Source organism: Mya arenaria, chromosome 3 (assembly GCF_026914265.1).
Source record: "Mya arenaria isolate MELC-2E11 chromosome 3, ASM2691426v1".
Classification (NCBI taxonomy): domain Eukaryota; kingdom Metazoa; phylum Mollusca; class Bivalvia; order Myida; family Myidae; genus Mya; species Mya arenaria.
This window is the reverse complement of record NC_069124.1, coordinates 15,096,619-15,114,777: the sequence shown is the minus strand read 5'-3', so window position 1 is coordinate 15,114,777 and position 18,159 is coordinate 15,096,619. Positions and strand designations below refer to the sequence as shown.

The 18,159-nt window shown below is 41.6% G+C and overlaps 5 protein-coding genes across 6 annotated transcripts; 4 read left to right on the top strand and 1 right to left on the bottom strand.

Annotated features, from left to right (window-relative positions):
- Nucleotides 1-3,688: 3,688 nt before the first annotated feature.
- LOC128228546 (tripartite motif-containing protein 3-like) lies at nt 3,689-6,649 on the top strand. Its single transcript, XM_052939915.1, has 2 exons — nt 3,689-4,464; nt 4,689-6,649. Exons 1-2 carry the CDS (start codon nt 4,273-4,275, stop codon nt 6,480-6,482), a joined length of 1,986 nt encoding a protein of 661 aa, XP_052795875.1. The 5' UTR covers nt 3,689-4,272; the 3' UTR covers nt 6,483-6,649.
- A 2,884-nt stretch (nt 6,650-9,533) lies between these two features.
- Nucleotides 9,534-10,160, top strand: LOC128225727 (salivary glue protein Sgs-4-like). The gene has a single exon (XM_052935634.1). The coding sequence runs from the start codon at nt 9,534-9,536 to the stop codon at nt 10,158-10,160; it is 627 nt and encodes a 208-aa protein (XP_052791594.1).
- A 224-nt stretch (nt 10,161-10,384) lies between these two features.
- Nucleotides 10,385-11,176, top strand: LOC128225725 (probable DNA repair protein RAD50). Its single transcript, XM_052935633.1, has one exon. It carries the CDS (start codon nt 10,385-10,387, stop codon nt 11,174-11,176), a length of 792 nt encoding a protein of 263 aa, XP_052791593.1.
- A 26-nt stretch (nt 11,177-11,202) lies between these two features.
- On the top strand, nt 11,203-11,577 carry LOC128225724 (probable DNA repair protein RAD50). Its single transcript, XM_052935632.1, has one exon. The coding sequence runs from the start codon at nt 11,203-11,205 to the stop codon at nt 11,575-11,577; it is 375 nt and encodes a 124-aa protein (XP_052791592.1).
- Nucleotides 11,578-12,361: 784 nt separating this feature from the next.
- On the bottom strand, nt 12,362-17,554 carry LOC128229224 (uncharacterized). Of its 2 annotated transcripts, none has more exons than XM_052940986.1 (3): nt 16,829-17,554; nt 12,763-14,444; nt 12,362-12,514 (listed from the first exon to the last, which is right to left on the bottom strand). In XM_052940986.1, exons 1-2 carry the CDS (start codon nt 17,076-17,078, stop codon nt 12,775-12,777), a joined length of 1,920 nt encoding a protein of 639 aa, XP_052796946.1. In that variant the 5' UTR covers nt 17,079-17,554; the 3' UTR covers nt 12,362-12,514; nt 12,763-12,774. The 2 variants fall into 2 exon arrangements, with proteins under 2 accessions (XP_052796946.1, XP_052796945.1); XM_052940985.1 differs by having other exon boundaries at nt 12,779-14,444.
- Nucleotides 17,555-18,159: the final 605 nt, after the last annotated feature.

Below are 18,159 nucleotides of genomic sequence, written 5' to 3'. Positions count from 1 at the left end.
AAATTATACACTGTTTTCTCCATAAGAACCATATTTGTAAAATTAACAGCACCTAGCCATTTTTTTCGAAATAGTTTTCAGTAAGGTTAAGGTAGTTCGCGTAGAGTTTTGTTTCCGCAAGTAGTATGCATAACCAGCATAATGTTCAATAAATGATAAACATAGCAACTTTTGTATTAATTCCAAAAGCGTTTATATTTTATATTACTTCAAGTGCAAAACATACTCGATAGCGCCACCACTAGGGCAACAGCGCCACCACTTTTATAAATATGTGCATTTTTCCTTTTTAAGAAGTGCTTATCAGTTTTGTTGTGTTCCGGCATAGGTACTATACATAACAGTTATGTTTGCATGCGTGAGAATGTTCTTACGGGGTGTGTAAGCACCGAAATGTACTTGCTATGCAATCAGATCACAAAATATTCACAAGTCCGATTAGGGAGAAAAGCTCCTGACACCACAGTTGGCACACTATTGAAACGAAATAGTAACCAGCCTAAAGTAGAAGTGTTCTTACACGGTACCACATTCTCCGATTTTCAAAATATGTCCGTTAAATGAAATAATCAAATAAAATGTAAATCATACTTACGTTTGTTCATGTAAACATAGGGCACAGTTCCATCACGGAAGTGTCGACAGCTCTTTTTCTTTGCACCACCGTAAAGTGGTGGAGATGGCGTTTAGAGGCCGTGGTTCATGAAATCCTCAAAGAATTCTGCCAGTGATATATAACTCCAGTCGAACCATTGCATCAGCTTGTACCAGGACAAAACAACGTTGTTAGGGTTCCGACACACGTACAGCATCTGAAAACTTGTCATGCAAGGTAGAATATACCGATGTCGTCCGAAATTTGGTTGAAATTTTATGATGAACGTCTAACTCTAACCTAAATCATGAACAGTAAAATAATATTTTAAAGTTTCGGATTCATCCTTGGAAATTGTAAACACTGTAAAATATAAAAAGATTCGAAAGATTAGTGTCAGTCTGAATCAGCAATTACAAATATACCATGTATATAAAAAAATAACATAAGATTTGGTCCAAATCCGGAAAATATACAGCTTGGGGGACAGGTACCCTTCGTTTTCCGCTTTGTAACTGTTTTGGCAGAAACTTGTACTGCAGATGGGACTTGAACAACCTGAGGCTCCCTGCGTTCTTTAATGCGTCCATGCCTGCAAATCAAAATTGCAAGTTTTTTTAAAAAAAAATGTTAAATAATACCTTGTTACGTTTGCCCCTTGATGACTCGATGTCAATTTTTTGCAACCTGTTGCAATTTGTCAAAATGCTCGAATAAGCATATCCTATATTAGACATTATTTTGCTGATAGTTTATATAGTTTAGTCTTCAATGAAATGGAAATGTAGCTCGTAGAATATCAATTAAAATGAAAACAATGCAAAATGTCGATATTTTAATTTAAATATGTGTATGCGTGTTTGTCGTTTAAGATATTGTAAAGGTCTACCCGCGCTCATTGGATGCATAATGGCTTAGTCCCGCCATGTGTGCCATCGCGACTTTAAGCGTAATAAACTGTTTACTTCCGAGTAACAATCAAGCCTAAGACAGACTTTGTAATTCAAGAAAGAATCCCACCAGAGTTATCTTAAATGTGTTGGTATAAATTAACTCGCTAAAAATGCCTTTGATTTCCAAGTCCATTATATCAAATAAAATCAAAACTTCAAAAAAAGACTGATTCGTTTGTTTTGGGGTTTAATGTATAGGCCATGTGTGGTTATATTCAAATGTATTTCACTCAAATTCTGCTACGGATCCACTTACGCCCACTACTAAAAGATATTCATATAGGGAACCACTGTATGCAGATATTATGATAGAAACCTGTTGCATTCGGGACGGTTTCATTCAATCGTTCAATGTTGTTTCGTTACATATCAACATGAAACAGAAATTAAATCATTCGTATATATAATTATACATGTAAATAAGTATCTTCCATGGCCGTGAGTGTAAGATAGGTTCATTCCGACCTGAGCGTTGGGTGTTTTGCGGAAACGAGGTTAACCGAGTTTCCCTAAAACACCCTGGGCGAGGGTCGGGATGAACCTATCTTACACGAGCGGCTATGGTAGATGCTTTTTCTCCCACCTCAGTTAAACAAAACTAAGTAAAAATGTATTTTTTTTTGCTGGAACTCTTTTGTGCTTAGTGAAAATAATTGCGTATGGATATGCGATAATTCGTGGTTGTCATGGATATGCGCGCAGTGATTTCGATTATGTGAATAGTCAAACCGGTCTTCAAATAGTTCTAAGGAGAGTGAAGCATTATTTCTTGAAAGGTGCGTGAAAACTGACATTTGAAGCGAGAAATAATTATTTAGCGTTCTTAATATTGCCACAAAACAAGGTTTCCATGATGCTACAGACGACAGTCTTTAAAAACTATAAAAAAGGAGTTCCATACGGGCATTTTATCTTCGCCCGTGGGCAAGATGAGAATTTCTAGCATGGTTAAATTATTGAATCTACTTATCTGAGGTGGGAGAATTAGATTTCTAGCTAGTCATGTATACGTCTAGTTTTCGGTTGTCTTTATACCATCTGTTTTGAAACAATGCTAATTAACAGAAAGACAATACTTACTGTTACAACTACGATTAATAATCAGCAGCGAAGCATATATATATATATGGTTAAAAAGTCAACGTCCGATCAGATCTTCATCGACTCAGATAACGAATAGTAAGCAACGGTGCAACGTGCTAAACGGTATGTAAAAGGACCTTGCACATAATTAGTGTATAAATGAACGGTATGTCAAAGGCCCTTGCACATAATTAGTGTATAAATGAACGGTATGTCAAAGGCCCTTGCACATAATTAGTGTATAAATGAACGGTATGTAAAAGGACCTTGCACATAATTAGTGTATAAATGAACGGTATGTAAAAGGACCTTGCACATAATTAGTGTATAAATGAACGGTATTTAAAAGGACCTTGCACATAATTAGTGTATAAATGAACGGTATGTAAAAGGACCTTGCACATAATTAGTGTATAAATGAACGGTATGTAAAAGGACCTTGCACAAAATTAGGGTATAAATGAACGATATGTAAAAGGACCTTGCACATAATTAGTGTATAAATGAACGGTATGTAAAAGGACCTTGCGCATAATTAGTGTATAAATGAACGGTATGTAAGCAATTGTGATTGACATGCAGTGAGAAAAGTACTTGAGAAAAGTTTTCATAAACTACTCCTGAGGTCGCATATTTTGAACGAAGTCAAGGGAGACAAGCGTGACTGATTTAATGCATCACTTCGTTGCGGTTATGTACGACTTCCACAAAATATCAATAGTCTTAATAATAATGGCGATGTTATCCATTGGTGGCGGATACTGCAGCGACTGCGGCTGTTGCTGCAGCTGCTACTGCTCTTTTAATTTTAATTGTTGTTTTTGTTATAAATGTCGTTTACTCATATGTTTGTTTCTCCATTTATTGGCTGAAAGGTTACTGAAATTAAAGAAGAACTGTGAAGTTGTTTTTTAACTAAATTTTGCAAACAGAATTTAATTCAGAACTTATTTTCCGCGTGAATGGTGAAAATAACGGATTGTGATGTTAGAAAAGAGTTATTAAATGTGGAAACTTAAAAGAAAACCTATAAATCTATATATTATAACTTGATATAAGGTCTTGTGTACTTAAGCATACAGTTCAATCATTGATTATACTGAGTGACAGACTGGATCGATTGCACTATATATATTGAGAGATTATAAATGCCGCAGATCGATCAATACAGGAAATCAAGCATTGAAAATGTATGGAAAGAACTCGTCCTTAAACCGGCTTGTTTACTTTTATTTTCAATGGTGTGTTATGTATATTGGAATTTGACATTCAATTTTCTACATTTGGTGAACTATATGTATGCAGGTGAAAATATAGCAGATATTGAATTCAAAAACGTTACCAAAAAAAATCTTACTCGATGATAATGTTATCGTTTCAATACAAAATTGTTAATAACAAGTATGGAACTTTTCAAACTCTTATCACTAAAGATTCACCGTGGATAATGTGAAACAAATCAAATTTGAACAAGAATAAGTGTTCAAGTGTTTCCAAATACAATTTGCTACTCAATATACTAAATAAATGAAGCATACTTTCCTGTGTTTGAAACGTCGGTTATAGTTGACTCTTAACATCCACTATTTGGAGTCACTTTGAAAGACGAAACCTCCTGGACGGGCCATCCTGTGTACAGAAATGGCTGAGCGAGTGATCCGGAATGTTGAGAACGACTACCTGATGTGTAGTATCTGTCTGGGCCGGTACCGCGACCCCCGCCTCCTACCATGCGGCCACAGCTTCTGTCGTCAGTGTCTCGACGACCACATCCGGCAGACGATCACGAACCCCGCCGCCCCGCACTTCATGTGTCCCAATGACCGCACACAGGTAGTGCCCACATAAGTTACACTATTAATATGAAATACCAGTGCCAAATGTTTAGTTCACGAAACAACATCAGCAAGGCAGCAACTTTTGTACATAATTGCAGCCATTAATAACGTGTTTTATCTCATGCATAAACATGTGTAAAGTGAATACGTGTAAATGATATTTTTAAAGGTTTTTTTATTTCGTTGTATTAGTGGTTATCAATCGATTACGCCTTGCAGATAGGTCGACCGTCCGTTGGTGTTCCTCCGCGGAAATGGGCAGACGTTTTTCCGGTGGACACGTTTCTAAGCAGCCTGCTGAACGCCGTGATGATCCATGCTTCCGGGTCACAGAGCGGGGAGACCGGAAGTTCCGTCTGCAAACTACACAAGAACCGCGTGAAAGAGTTCTATTGTATGAACTGTAAGGAGACGGCATGCGCTCTGTGTATCGTGAAGAACCACAAAGGGACGCGGTGTGATTGCGTAAGTATTGACGAGGCAATAGACAAAATGCGACCAAGATTGGACTCCGTGAGAAACACGTTACAGAGGCAGATCCAAAACGCGCGCCAGTTTCAACGCGGTGACGAAGGCGGTGACGTCAGACTGACGGCGAGTAAGGAGCGCGTGCTCTCTGAGCTTGTTGATCTGGAAACCAAAATGACGTATTATTACAGAACCGCAAAGCAGCAGATTGAAGACATGAAGTTGACTGTCAGAGAAGCGGGGCAAACTATGGTGCAGGACAGCGCGCATGTGTCCGTGATGGTCACAAACATAAGTGACACTATTAAAACGTATGATGATACCTGCGACAGTGGTTCTGGAGTTGACATTTTGCAACTTTTGCCAAAAATAGAAGGTCAAGTCAAGGAATATGAGAACGCTCTTAAGACCTTATACGTTCAGCCGCCTGGTGTTGAGGTTAATTTTGTCGTAAATAAGCACACAGAGCGCATATTTGAAAACATCCCTTCACTTGGTTCTTTGGTAATACAAAGTCCAGACAAATATGGCCATCAAGGATATGTATTCCGTGGTCACCATGCCAACCATTCAGCGAGGGGTCAAGGTCAAGGTAATGCAAGAATGCTTATGCAAAGTTTATCTCTTGACTCACTGGAAACTGCCCGAAGTGCGCCGTCCCCTAGATCAACGAGCAGCAGCTCGTACAGACCAGAGTCAATGACCCCTAGAACTGGGCGATCTGATAATATTCAAACTAGACCAAAGGTCACGGTCAGTGTCAATACTGTTGATCAACAGAACACTTCCTGGCAACTAACAGGCATTGCGGTTGTTCAAGATTCTCTAATTATCACAGACGCACACAATAGTCAGGTTTTCAAGATCGACACAAGGCCGAACGGAAATCCTCCTGGTCTGCTGGCCATTGACTGTCCAGTGTGTGTGGCCCTTGGACATGGGGTCAGCGACGCCATGGTCACTCAACCGGAACATAAAAAATTGTCCCTTATTGAAACGACAGACGAATTGATCATAAAAGACACATATGAAACTGTAAAACCTTACGAGGGCATTGCTAGACTTCCGGACGGGAAGTACGCCGTATCTTGCTGCGTTGTTGACCGACAGTGCATTGACGTCATCGACGGCGACGCCTCAATTCTTCACACTATTGACAAAGACGACTCCGGAAACCTGCTCCTTAGTTGGCCGCGGTTTCTATCGGCAACTAATATCGGCGAAATACTAGTTTCCGATCGCGACAAGCGTTCTCTGCTTTGCTTTACACCAGAGCGGCGCGTCAAGTGGACGTTTCCAACGTCAGCGTCTCCATGGGGTGTCAGCTGCCATCCAAGCGGCGCCGTGTACATGTGCCTTGACAACAACGAGGTCCAGGTGCTTAGCGAGGATGGACGGCTGGTGGAGCGAGGTTTCGTGGGCCGCCGAGACGGCATCAGCGTATCGTACGCAATCCATGCCGCCGCAGACTTCATTGCAGTCACGGAGTGGGGGTCGAACCTCTTTTCTCCCAGTAGCCCGAGAGTCCACATGTTCGCGGTGTGATAAAAACCAGAATAAATGACTTCTTTCTTAATTCATACGATGATTTCAAAACGAGATTTAAAGGACATCGTAACAACTAACGCATCTTCCGATTGCATAAAATCAATAGGTTTGGTGAAAGGTTACACTAGATAAAGTTGAATTTGCACAATAAACCTTAAATTCAAGTTCTTACCCTCGCTCAGTATTTATTCCCATTTATTTCTAGAGCAAACACTATTGATGTGTTGTCGTATACGCCTGGTGGTAAGATAGCCATCGTTGTACAGAATAATGCTTGTCACCGGCTTTCCTTATTATTATAACCGCTTATTCATTAAATCAAGAATGTTGAAAAAATTATAACATTGAGTCAACAGAAATTGTCTTTCAATCAGTTTCACTGGAATGCTACAGTGTAAGATTTCCATCGACTTTTCACTTTATGAAATTTTGTAAATATATGCAGAAGAAGTCAATATGAATGTCTTAAATGCAGAAGTTAATATGAATGTCTTAAATGCAGAAGAAGTCAATATGAATGTCTTAAATGCAGAATAAGTCAATATGAATGTCTTAAATGCAGAAGAAGTCAATATGAATGTCTTCAATGCAGAAGAAGTCAATATGAATGTCTTAAATGCAGAAGAAGTCAATATGAATGTCTTAAATGCAGAAGTCAATGAATGTCTTAAATGCAGAAGTCAATATGAATGTCTTAAATGCAGAAGTCAATGAATGTCTTAAATGCAGAAGTCAATTTGAAAGTCTTAAATGCAGAAGTCAATATGAATGTCTTAAATGCAGAAGTCAATATGAATGTCTTCAATATGAATGTCTTAAATGCAGAAGTTAATATGAATGTCTTAAATGCAGAAGTCAATATGAATTCTTTCGATGCATAATAAGACAGGAACAGGAATTCATTACATGCACTATAATAAGTCAATAGCAAATGCACACTGATTTAATTCAATAGGATTTCACAATATATCAATAGGATATCATTAACATTTGCGGGTTACGATGAAGGTTGCCATAGAGACTGGCGTCCGCTTGTTAGCAGACATACGACTTCTAGTTGTGATGCATCAATATGCTAGTTTCAGTACGTTCCATTTATGTTTGAATACAGAACTATTTTCCTCCATCGTGCATTAGATCAATTCTAACATGGTGTCTACTGACAAGCAATACCCTTGTATTGAACGATGTATACATGTTGTTTTTAACTTACATACTGTTTCACCTTCTCATGCAAATCTGCAATGCCCCAATGTATAAAGTGCTCGTTTACTTGCCTTATGGATATAATATATAGATATGTCAAATTATTTTCTAAATATGGCTATTTGTTGTTTTCAACATGTACCGGTTTTCTTAATATTCGAATGGAAAAAATGCAGGGGTTTTCAATTTTAAAATACTACGTTACAAAGACATCTTAACATGACTTATAATAGGAACTATGTTCGTGCGAGAAAATATTTTCAACTAGACCATTTAAGTAACGTTACCCTCAATTTGTCTTTTCAGGGTAATAAAAATGTATTCATTTTAAGTATTCTGACAAATCATTGCGTTATAAGCCGCTATTTGCGTAAATGTATGTTAAAAAGGTAAAGTAAAAGATGTATGAGGTATCATGGACATTGGTCTTGCACTAATTCAACATAAGGAGATCGTCAAGCATTTCTATGGCAAGTTGGAAACGTTTTCAGGCATTCATGTTCAAAACATTGACCGTCAGACAGCGCCCCGAGCGGAACGTACAACGCATCGAGCAGAACGAACAACGCCCCGAGCAGAACGTACAACGCCCCGAGCTGAACGTACAACGACCCCAGCAGAACGTACACCGCCCCGAGCAGAACGTATAACGCCCCAAGCAGAACGTACAACGCCCCGAGCAGAACGTACAAGGCCCCGAGCAGAGCAAACACCACCCGAGCAGAACGTACACCGCCCCGAGCAGAACGAACAACGACCACAGCAGAACATACAACGACCCGAGCAGAACGAACAACGACCCGAGCAGAACGTATAATGCCCCGTGCAGAACGTACAACGCCCCGAGCAGAACGTTCAACGACCACAGAAGAACGAACAACGACCCGAGCAGAACGTATACCGCACCGAGCAGAACGTTCAACGACCACAGCAGAACGAACAACGACCCGAGCAGAACGTATACCGCACTGAGCAGAACGTACAACGCCCCGAGCAAAACGTACAAGGCCCCGAGCAGAACGTACACCGCCCCTAGCAGAACGTACACCGCCCCGAACAGAACGTACACCGCCTCGAGCAGAACGTACACCGCTTCGAGCAGAACGTAATACGCCGCGAGCAGAACGAACAACGACCACAGAAGAACGAACACCGACCCGAACAGAACGTACAACGCATCGAGCAGAACGTACACCGCCCCGAGAAGAACGTACAACGCCCCGAGCAGATCGTATAACGACTCAAGAAGCACGTACAACGCCCCGAGCAGATCGTAAAACGACTCAAGAAGAACGTACAACGCCCCGAGCAGAACGTTCAACGCCCCGAGCAAAACGTACAAGGCCCCGAGCAGAACGAACACCGCCCGAGCAGAACGTACAACGCCTCGAGCAAAACGTACACTACCCGAACAGAACGTACAACGCATCGAGCAGAACGTACACCGCCCCGAGAAGAACGAACAACGACCACAGCAGAACGTTCAACGACCCCAGCAGAACGTATACCGCACCGAGCAGAACGTACAAAACCCCGAGCAGAACGTATACCGCACCGAGCAGACCGTACAACGCCCCGAGTAGAACGTACAAGGCCCCGAGCAGAACGTACACCGCCCCTAGCAGAACGTACACCGCCCCGAGCAGAACGTACACCGCCTCGAGCAGAACGTACACCGCTTCGAGCAGAACGAAATACGCACCGAGCAGAACGAACAACGACCACAGCAGAACGTACAACGTCCCGAGCAGAATGTACACCGCCCCGAGCAAAACGTACACCGACCCGAACAGAACGTAAAACGACCCGAACAGAACGAACACCGCCCGAGCAGAACGTACAATGCACCGAGCAAAACGTACACCGACCCGAACAGAACGTACAACGCATCGAGCAGAACGTACACCGCCCCGAACAGAACGTACAACGCCCCGAGCAGAACGTACACCGCCCCGTGAAGAATGTACAACGCCCCGAGCAGATCGTATAACGACTCAAGAGAAACGTACAACGCCCCGAGCAGAACGTTCAACGATCCGAACAGAACGTACAACGCATCGAGCAGAACGTACACCGCCCCGAACAGAACGTACAACGCCCCGAGCAGAACGTTCAACGCCCCGAGCAAAACGTACAAGGCCCCGAGCAGAACGAACACCGCCCGAGCAGAACGTACAACGCCCCGAGCAAAACGTACACTACCCGAACAGAACGTACAACGCATCGAGCAGAACGTACACCACCCCGAGAAGAACGTACAACGACCACATAAGAACGTTCAACGACCCCAGCAGAACGTATACCGCACCTAGCAGAACGTACAACACCCCGAGCAGAACGTATACCGCACCGAGCAGACCGTACAACGCCCCGAGCAGAACGTACACCGCCCCTAGCAGAACGTACACCGCCCCGAGCAGAACGTACACCGCCTCGAGCAGAACGTACACCGCTTCGAGCAGAACGTAATACGCCCCGAGCAGAACGAACAACGACCACAGCAGAACGTACAACGTCCCGAGCAGAATGTACACCGCCCCGAGCAAAACGTACACCGACCCGAACAGAACGTCAAACGACCCGAACAGAACGAACACCGCCCGAGCAGAACGTACAACGCCCCGAGCAAAACGTACACCGACCCGAACAGAACGTACAACGCATCGAGCAGAACGTACACCGCCCCGTGAAGAATGTACAACGCCCCGAGCAGATCGAATAACGACTCAAGAAAAACGTACAACGCCCCGAGCAGATCGTATAACGACTCAAGAAGAACGTACAACGCCCCGAGCAGAACGTTCAACGACCCGAAAAGAACGTACAACGACCCGAGCACACCGTACAACGGCCCCGGTAGACCGTACAACGACCCGAGCAGAACGTACAACGACCCCATCATATCGTACAACGGCCCGAGCAGATCGAACAACGATCAGAGCAGATCGTATAACGCACCGAGCAGAACGTACAACGCTCCTTGCAGAACGTACAACGCCCCGAGCAGATCGTACAACGACCCAAGCAGATCGTACATCGACTCAAACAGAACGTACATCGCCCCTTGCAGAACGCAAAACGATCCGAGCAGATTGTACAACGACCCGAACAGAACGTACAACGCCCCGAGCAGAACGTACAACGACCCGAACAGAACGTACAACGACCCGAGCAGAACGCACCTACGATCCGAGCAGAACGTACAACGCCTCGAGCAGATTGTACAACGACCCGAACAGAACGTAAAACGACCCGAACAGAACGTACAACGCCCCGAGCAGATTGTACAACGACCCGAACAGAACGAACACCGCCCGAGCAGAACGTACAACGCCCCGAGCAAAACGTACACCGACCCGAACAGAACGTACAACGCCCCGAACAGATTGTACAACGACCCGAACAGAACGAACACCGCCCGAGCAGAACGTACAACGCCCCGAGCAAAACGTACACCGACCCGAACAGAACGTACAACGCATTGAGCAGAACGTACACCGCCCCGTGAAGAATGTACAACGCCCCGAGCAGATCGTATAACGACTCAAGAAGAACGTATAACGCCCCGAGCAGAACGTTCAACGACCCGAACAGAACGTACAACGACCCGAGCACACCGTACAACGGCCCCGGCAGATCGTATAACGCCCCGAGCAGAACGTACAACGCCCCTTGCAGAACGTACAACGCCCCGAGCAGATCGTACAACGACCCGAGCAGATCGTACATCGACTCAAACAGAACGTACATCGCCCCTTGCAGAACGCAAAACGATCCGACCAGAACGTACAACGACCCGAGCAGAACGTACAACGACCCGAACAGAACGTACAACGACCCGAGCAGAACGCACCTACGATCCGAGCAGAACGTACAACGCCCCTAGCAGATTGTACAACGACCCGAACAGAACGTAAAACGACCCGAGCAGATTGTACAACGACCCGAGCAGAACGTACAACGAACTTAGGAGATCGTCAAACGACCCGAACAGAACGTACAACGCCCCGAGCAGATTGTACAACGACCCGAACAGAACGCACAACGAACCGAGCAGATTGTACACCGATCCGAATAGAACGTACAACGACCCGAGCAAATCGTATAACGATCCGAGCAGAACGTACACCGCCCCGAGCAGAACGTACAAAGCCCCGAGCAGAACGTACATGTGGGGCAAAAACGTGTTTTATGTAAATCGACGTGTTATAAATCGTAAAATTAACGATTCGAATACGTTTAAATGATATTAATCGAACATCAGTCACCAGCAGTAGGTCCGTACAAAATGAGGATTCTCAGTTATGGCCCTTATGCAGATATACTTCCCCGAAGAAAATTGTAACAGTTTCTAGTCCGAAATGATGCATTTTGGGCGTATTTATTACTTTATTCCTCATTTATTGAAATAAAAAGTAAATTTGGACGATGTTAGTGGGTGGGTCGCCGGTTGCGCCCCTTTGGAACCGCAGGTATTACCTAGCTGATATTGAATATTAAACACACCGTGTCTTAATTCCGTATATGCTTGGATTAGCTATAAAGGAACATCACAACATATGGTTATCAGTATTATATTTTTACCATTTGTGTGGTTTTGATTTATTTTAAATCAAATTATTGTTGACTATTACGTGAAACTTAATGCTCTATCTTTTCTTGAAAACAGGTCGTACATAATATTTATTAAAGTGTTCACAACAATTTCATATTAATTATAGCAAGTAATAAACATCAGACATGAAAATTAACGTTTGTAACATAATGTTGTACAGTACATTGCCACATACGAAGTTTATGATGCGGCTCGCAATGCGTTCAACCTGCAACAACAAAAAAACTTCTCAATGGTTAACCAAATAAAATTAACATAATTATGTATGCATATTTTGTGAATAAAAAGATTGCGTAATAATAAGAACTGGATCAACCCTGCCAAAAGCGAGAGTTTCAAATAAAAATAAGATATATGAAAACTAGCAAACCGAAAAACACCGGTAAAAATACAAGTATACAAGTACGTATAACCGAACATTAAATAAGCAGATCTAAATTTAATTGTGACCATTACTTTAAAGCACATTTACAGAGCAACATTGTCGGTTTGCACGTTGACAGTGACGTCATCCGGATTGCGTACTTCTCCACTCTGTTGGTTATCACCATAATTGTATTGTTGTTGTTGTTGTTGTTGATTATGATGTTGATCACCATAATATTGTTGGTCATTGGCAGCATTATGATCAGAGTCATTTTGGTAATCTTGGTAACTAGCGTCGTGGGAAGGGTAACCGTTTTGGTCGACCGTTTCATCGCCAGTATAGTTCTCGTTTTGTCCATAGTTTTCTCCATATGCGTATTCTGTACCATGATTTTGTTCATAGTTTTGGTCTACAGGGTAATCGTTATAGTTTTCTCCCGCGTCTGCGTGGTAGCCATGCCCATCGCTGATAGGCAACTGTTCCTCTTGGTAGCCAGCGTCACCTGGATGCGCGCCATTATCGTAAGCAGGTGTCGTCTGTACTTCCTGGTTGTCGGGATAAACGTCAGATGAATCTCGAACTGAAGAGATTTGAGCCTCGGTTTGATTGTTAGTCTCGTTTTGGTTCATTGCGAAACATTCCGGGTCTTCATCCGGGTACATCTCACGAATAACGTCAAAATCGTCTTTATTTTGCGTACGCCCATTAACTTCTACGTCTCTTTCCTGTTTTTGAGATTCAGATCTAGGAAGTGAGAAAGACGCAAAACAGCTGCAGCATTCAAACAAATCCATACAACATCGTTTGCAGTTGTACACGGAACACTTACAACTTGGGCGGCAGGTTCGGAAATTATTCATGTCTGGATCCTCAACATATTTATTAAATTTCTTTAGTAACAATGGCATTCTGATGCCATCAATTATCCAGCCTATCAAGAGACACCCAAACGTGCAGGCATACAAAATCCCCCATTTCTTGTTTCCCAAGTAAAAATGATGCATTCCAAATATTCCAAACGGAAACCAAAACACGTAAGCTTCATCCAGGTACTTGTGTTTGTCCTCGTCTGCGTAGCGTTCATATAACACCGGAAGTCGTAACATATCAAAAAGCCAACCTATTCCAAATAGGCCTAAAGTTCCGACGTAGAATCCCCCATTTAGATAACGTTTAAGGTAAAAGTGGTGAGCACCAAAAATACCAAGAGGTGAAACACATAAAATGTACGCAGTGACCTTGGTTGTACCGTAGTCACTGGTAGGGTCGTTAGAGGCTTTAACAAGAGCTTTCATTCGGAACATATCCACAATCCATCCTATAGAAAAGATCCCTAATGTCAACGTATATGTTATTCCAAGTCCGTAGTTGCCTAGGTAATAATGGTGAGCCCCAAATAAACCAAATGGGGGCATGGCCATAATGTACGCGGTACCCACAGACTTTTTATCAAGCCCTGCCTTTCGCACGAGCTTTGGCATACGAAACAAGTCCATAAGCCATCCGATCCCAAAAATGCCACACGTAAACGTGTAAATAAGTCCCAACTGTACGTTCCCCAGATAGTAATGGTATGCTCCAAATATTCCAAGAGGGGATAACCCCAATACATAGGCGGTCGCAAGGGATTTCTCCTCCCTATGTTCATTGTGATCTTCGACGAGACTGCGCATGCGTATGAGGTCGACAATCCAGCCAACGGTGAAAACACCTAGAGTGCATGCGTACAAGATTCCCAAGTTCCGGTTTCCAAGGAAGAAATGGTGGCCACCTGGAAAGACAGAAATATATGTCAAAGGTTCTTTGATTTCCTTGACCTTTTTCTTGGCAATAACTGCATCCTATTGTCTTGTTACTATGTCATGCATTTCAGTTCGTATAGTAGTACAGTCGAACCCCGTTTCCTCGAACTCGTATGACTCGAATTCCTCGTTGGCTCGAACTAGATGTAGAGGACCGATTTCTTTATATTGGAGGTAAACATTCCCGCTTGGCTCGATTTTTTCGAGTCTCGAGGTATTTTCACCGGTCCCTGGAAGTTCGAGCCATCGGTGTTCTACTATATTTATATTATTTGATCAACTTTGAACAAAAGATAGATAATTTATAACTCAGCTACTGGAGTGATGCGGTTGGTTATTTAACTTTGCTCATATATATTATAAGATAAGACAAAAAAAAACATTCGGTTACGCTACGCTCATTTAACATTGGCATATGACAGTAATAATATGTAAAGACGGTTCAATTTCTGTTTCGTCTCATCAATAGGTCCGTGGTCTTATCGTATAAACATTCATTAAAGCAATTTTTTATCCTTGACACAACTGGTAGGCATTCAAGTTTAGTGATTCGTGTTTTATTGTAAAAAAGGAAAGTTTTATCTAAAAGCGTCTAAGTCTCATTTTAGAATGTACTTCAGACATTCAAATGTTGTCGAAAGATATTACAAACGGTAGAAGTGTTCTCGGACGTCCAACCCTTCCTGGCCAAAATGCCTTCACGTCGTAGTTTTAGGTTAAAATGAAAACACAAAGAAAGAATAGGTTTGTATAGAATGGAATCCAGAAATGCAACAATAACTATAGGTGTTATGACATAAACAACACAATACTCTATGTAGAGGGAATTTTTGTCTGTTTAAAATATGATCAAGTTGTGATTGAAAAGTTTGTTTACATTTTGATGTTGGAGTTTCTGGATACCTCCATTTGTAGTGTTTTCAAGGACAGTTTACTTTTTTGGTTTAATGATTTATGTGTTCTATTTAGTAGTCATATGCTTAAACGTACATGGAGTATTATGTTTTTTTAATCAGAAATGAGATGTTATTTCATTTTCTAAACAGTTTCCGGCTTGCAATACATGTCAAACTTGAGTTGTCTAAGGACCATATCTCTGGAGTGGCTGAAGTTACCTTGGTGGTAATCGAACTTAATCAGATATTACGCCCAACAACATATGAAATAAGTGGGGTGAAGTTTTGCGTTTTTGAAGGGTTCCGGTATACTCGAGTCGGAAAAGTTATTTCTACTATTACTAACAACCAGACAAAAATTCGTCATTCTTCATGAACTCGCGACTGACTACATTAGTATGAAATAATAAAGAACAGAGTTTTATGTGTTGATTAATCATTGCAGTAACTACAATATTGCATGTTTCGTGATAGAAAATTACTTGCCATGCACGAAATGATGTGTCATTACTACATAAAACATATAAACCAAAAGTACTTTCTTTTAAGAACATGATTTTAAAGTTGTCACAAACGGTAGCTAATTTACTTTTGTAACAAAAACATATGTATTAACACTAACATGGACACCCATATATTTCATTAATTTCAAAAGACATTTGCTGCTGTGATATTGTATATAAAAAGTATGTACGTAAACACAAAAACATCTAGGAAAGGTCACTATTCTGAATAGCCCATAAGACGTTGATACCATGCTGGTTGTGATGCGTACGGCAGTGGTTTATAAATGTTTGTACCTAGATGTATCTCACGAAGACCCGCATATATACGCAATAGTTTTCGGGAATCGAAATTGAAGTGATACAATATACATAATTTGATTTTGATAGGAACCAGTGTGGAACCCTAATCCAAAAGGGGCAGTAACCTGCTCAAATTGTATTTATTAAATGTTGTCCTTTGCCTTCGTCGTCGGATGCCCACAACTGACCAATTCCGTAACATCCATTGGAGGGGAATCCGACGACGGGTTGACTTTTAATTTAGTATAATAGTGTATTTGTTTTTATATTTTATCAAACACCAGTATTCCCGGTGAACAGATGATATATTACTTCGAAAAACCAACCTACAGTTTTAGCCAATGAAATTGCAGAAAGGCAATCATTTAGTATTGGGCTTCATCATTAAGAATTTCAACTTTCGCGGATATTTCAGTAAATGTCCGCCTACTGCCACTCATCCGATACACACTCCCTACGTCTAAGGTTTTGTTGACAATGCGTCAGCCAATGTGGTCGTATTCTACGACAGTTAGATTACTTGAAGTAACATTTTAATGATTAAGAAGGGCTCGTTCGCTACGCTCAGTCCTCCCATTCTAAATCATTAAAATGTTACTTCATGTCATCTACCTATTACTTAATAGTAAATAATAAATAGTAAATACACACCAAACAGGCCTGTAAGGAAGCAGACGATGTACCCATCGGAGACCATCCTCCTCTCAGCGCCGTGTCTGTTGGCGTGCTTGACCAGCCACCTCATCCGGACCAGGTCGTACAGATACCCGAGACCCAGTAATCCAAGCGTGCACGCGTACAAGATCCCCCAGCGTTTCCGGCCCAGGTAGAAGTGGTGGGCCCCAAACAATCCGAACGGGATTCCCAATATGTACGCTTCCGCTAGCCCCTTTTCGCCCATCGTTGCTTCTGATGCTGTTCCCTTGGGGCTGGATACGATCGGTCACTTCTGAGCTATTGGTACATTTGTTATAACAGCTGGTTACCCCACATTTACTTCATGTATAACTCCTGCGTAGATTCAAACACTTCATGAATTTGGAAAATGACATCAGTTTAAGCTCCATTTAAATTTCATGCAAATATGCGTGCTTTAAGTATAATATGAGTGCTATTTAAAAGATTAAATATCTGGCATCCGTGTTGTATACAGTACGATCCATACACTATCCACTGTACAGATGTTTACGAGTTATAAATGGAATGAAAAGATGTCGTATGTGCAGTATAATTCCTATCTATACAGCCATTGTATGCTTTTTGAAATACCTGTCTATATTTACTCTTTAAATCACCCCACCTTATAACACACGATATAACCATACTATTAAAACCTCCACAGAGCATGAAAATCCATACCACGCGCCATGAACCATTAAGTATTCATTTGGACATATCCTATTTATAACTGTTCACGTGATACAGGTAAGAACCTACTAAATCTTTTACATCGGACTTCTGCCGTATTTCGGGCCTTTTGCTATTAGGACACTTGTATTCTGTGAGAAAATATCATATTTGACCGATATTCGCTCATCTTTAACCCATGTTTGAACTTGTTTATTAAAATGAGGAAAACGCTGCAATTATCGTCTATACGATCACACCCATTTTTCGTCTAGGTATGTTCTTAAGATAACGCGCCCATCTATGTAGTACAATGGTATTTTGTTACCATATTTGCTTTATTCTTTTCTCGTTCAATACAATACAACGGTTTTTATACAGTGGAGTAGAGAATTACTTAAAACTACAAAGATATTAAAGATGCACTCTTACTCCCAAATAAGATTTACCACATTTAATAATATTGTGTTAATATTCCAAAAAAGATGAATACATGTCGAAAACAATGGTTCGTATTAAGGATACCAATTTTAATTTGAAAGAAATGAGCATAAAACACGGTATTTCTACCTTATGAGACTATAGTAGACCACAGTAAATCTTTAAGCATTCACCAATCTTTTTTTTTTTTTTTG

Coding starts and splice junctions, on each gene's coding strand:
- LOC128228546 (XM_052939915.1), top strand. CDS start 4,273: ATGGCTGAGCGAGTGATCCGGAATGTTGAGAACGACTACCTGATGTGT. Junction 4,465..4,688: donor GTCCCAATGACCGCACACAG/GTAGTGCCCACA, acceptor TACGCCTTGCAG/ATAGGTCGACCGTCCGTTGG.
- LOC128225727 (XM_052935634.1), top strand. CDS start 9,534: ATGCACCGAGCAAAACGTACACCGACCCGAACAGAACGTACAACGCAT.
- LOC128225725 (XM_052935633.1), top strand. CDS start 10,385: ATGTACAACGCCCCGAGCAGATCGAATAACGACTCAAGAAAAACGTAC.
- LOC128225724 (XM_052935632.1), top strand. CDS start 11,203: ATGTACAACGCCCCGAGCAGATCGTATAACGACTCAAGAAGAACGTAT.
- LOC128229224 (XM_052940985.1), bottom strand. CDS start 17,078: ATGGGCGAAAAGGGGCTAGCGGAAGCGTACATATTGGGAATCCCGTTC. Junction 14,445..16,828: donor CTTCCTTACAGGCCTGTTTG/GTGTGTATTTAC, acceptor CTGTCTTTCCAG/GTGGCCACCATTTCTTCCTT. Junction 12,515..12,778: donor CAAACCGACAATGTTGCTCT/GTAAATGTGCTT, acceptor TTGTTGTTGCAG/GTTGAACGCATTGCGAGCCG.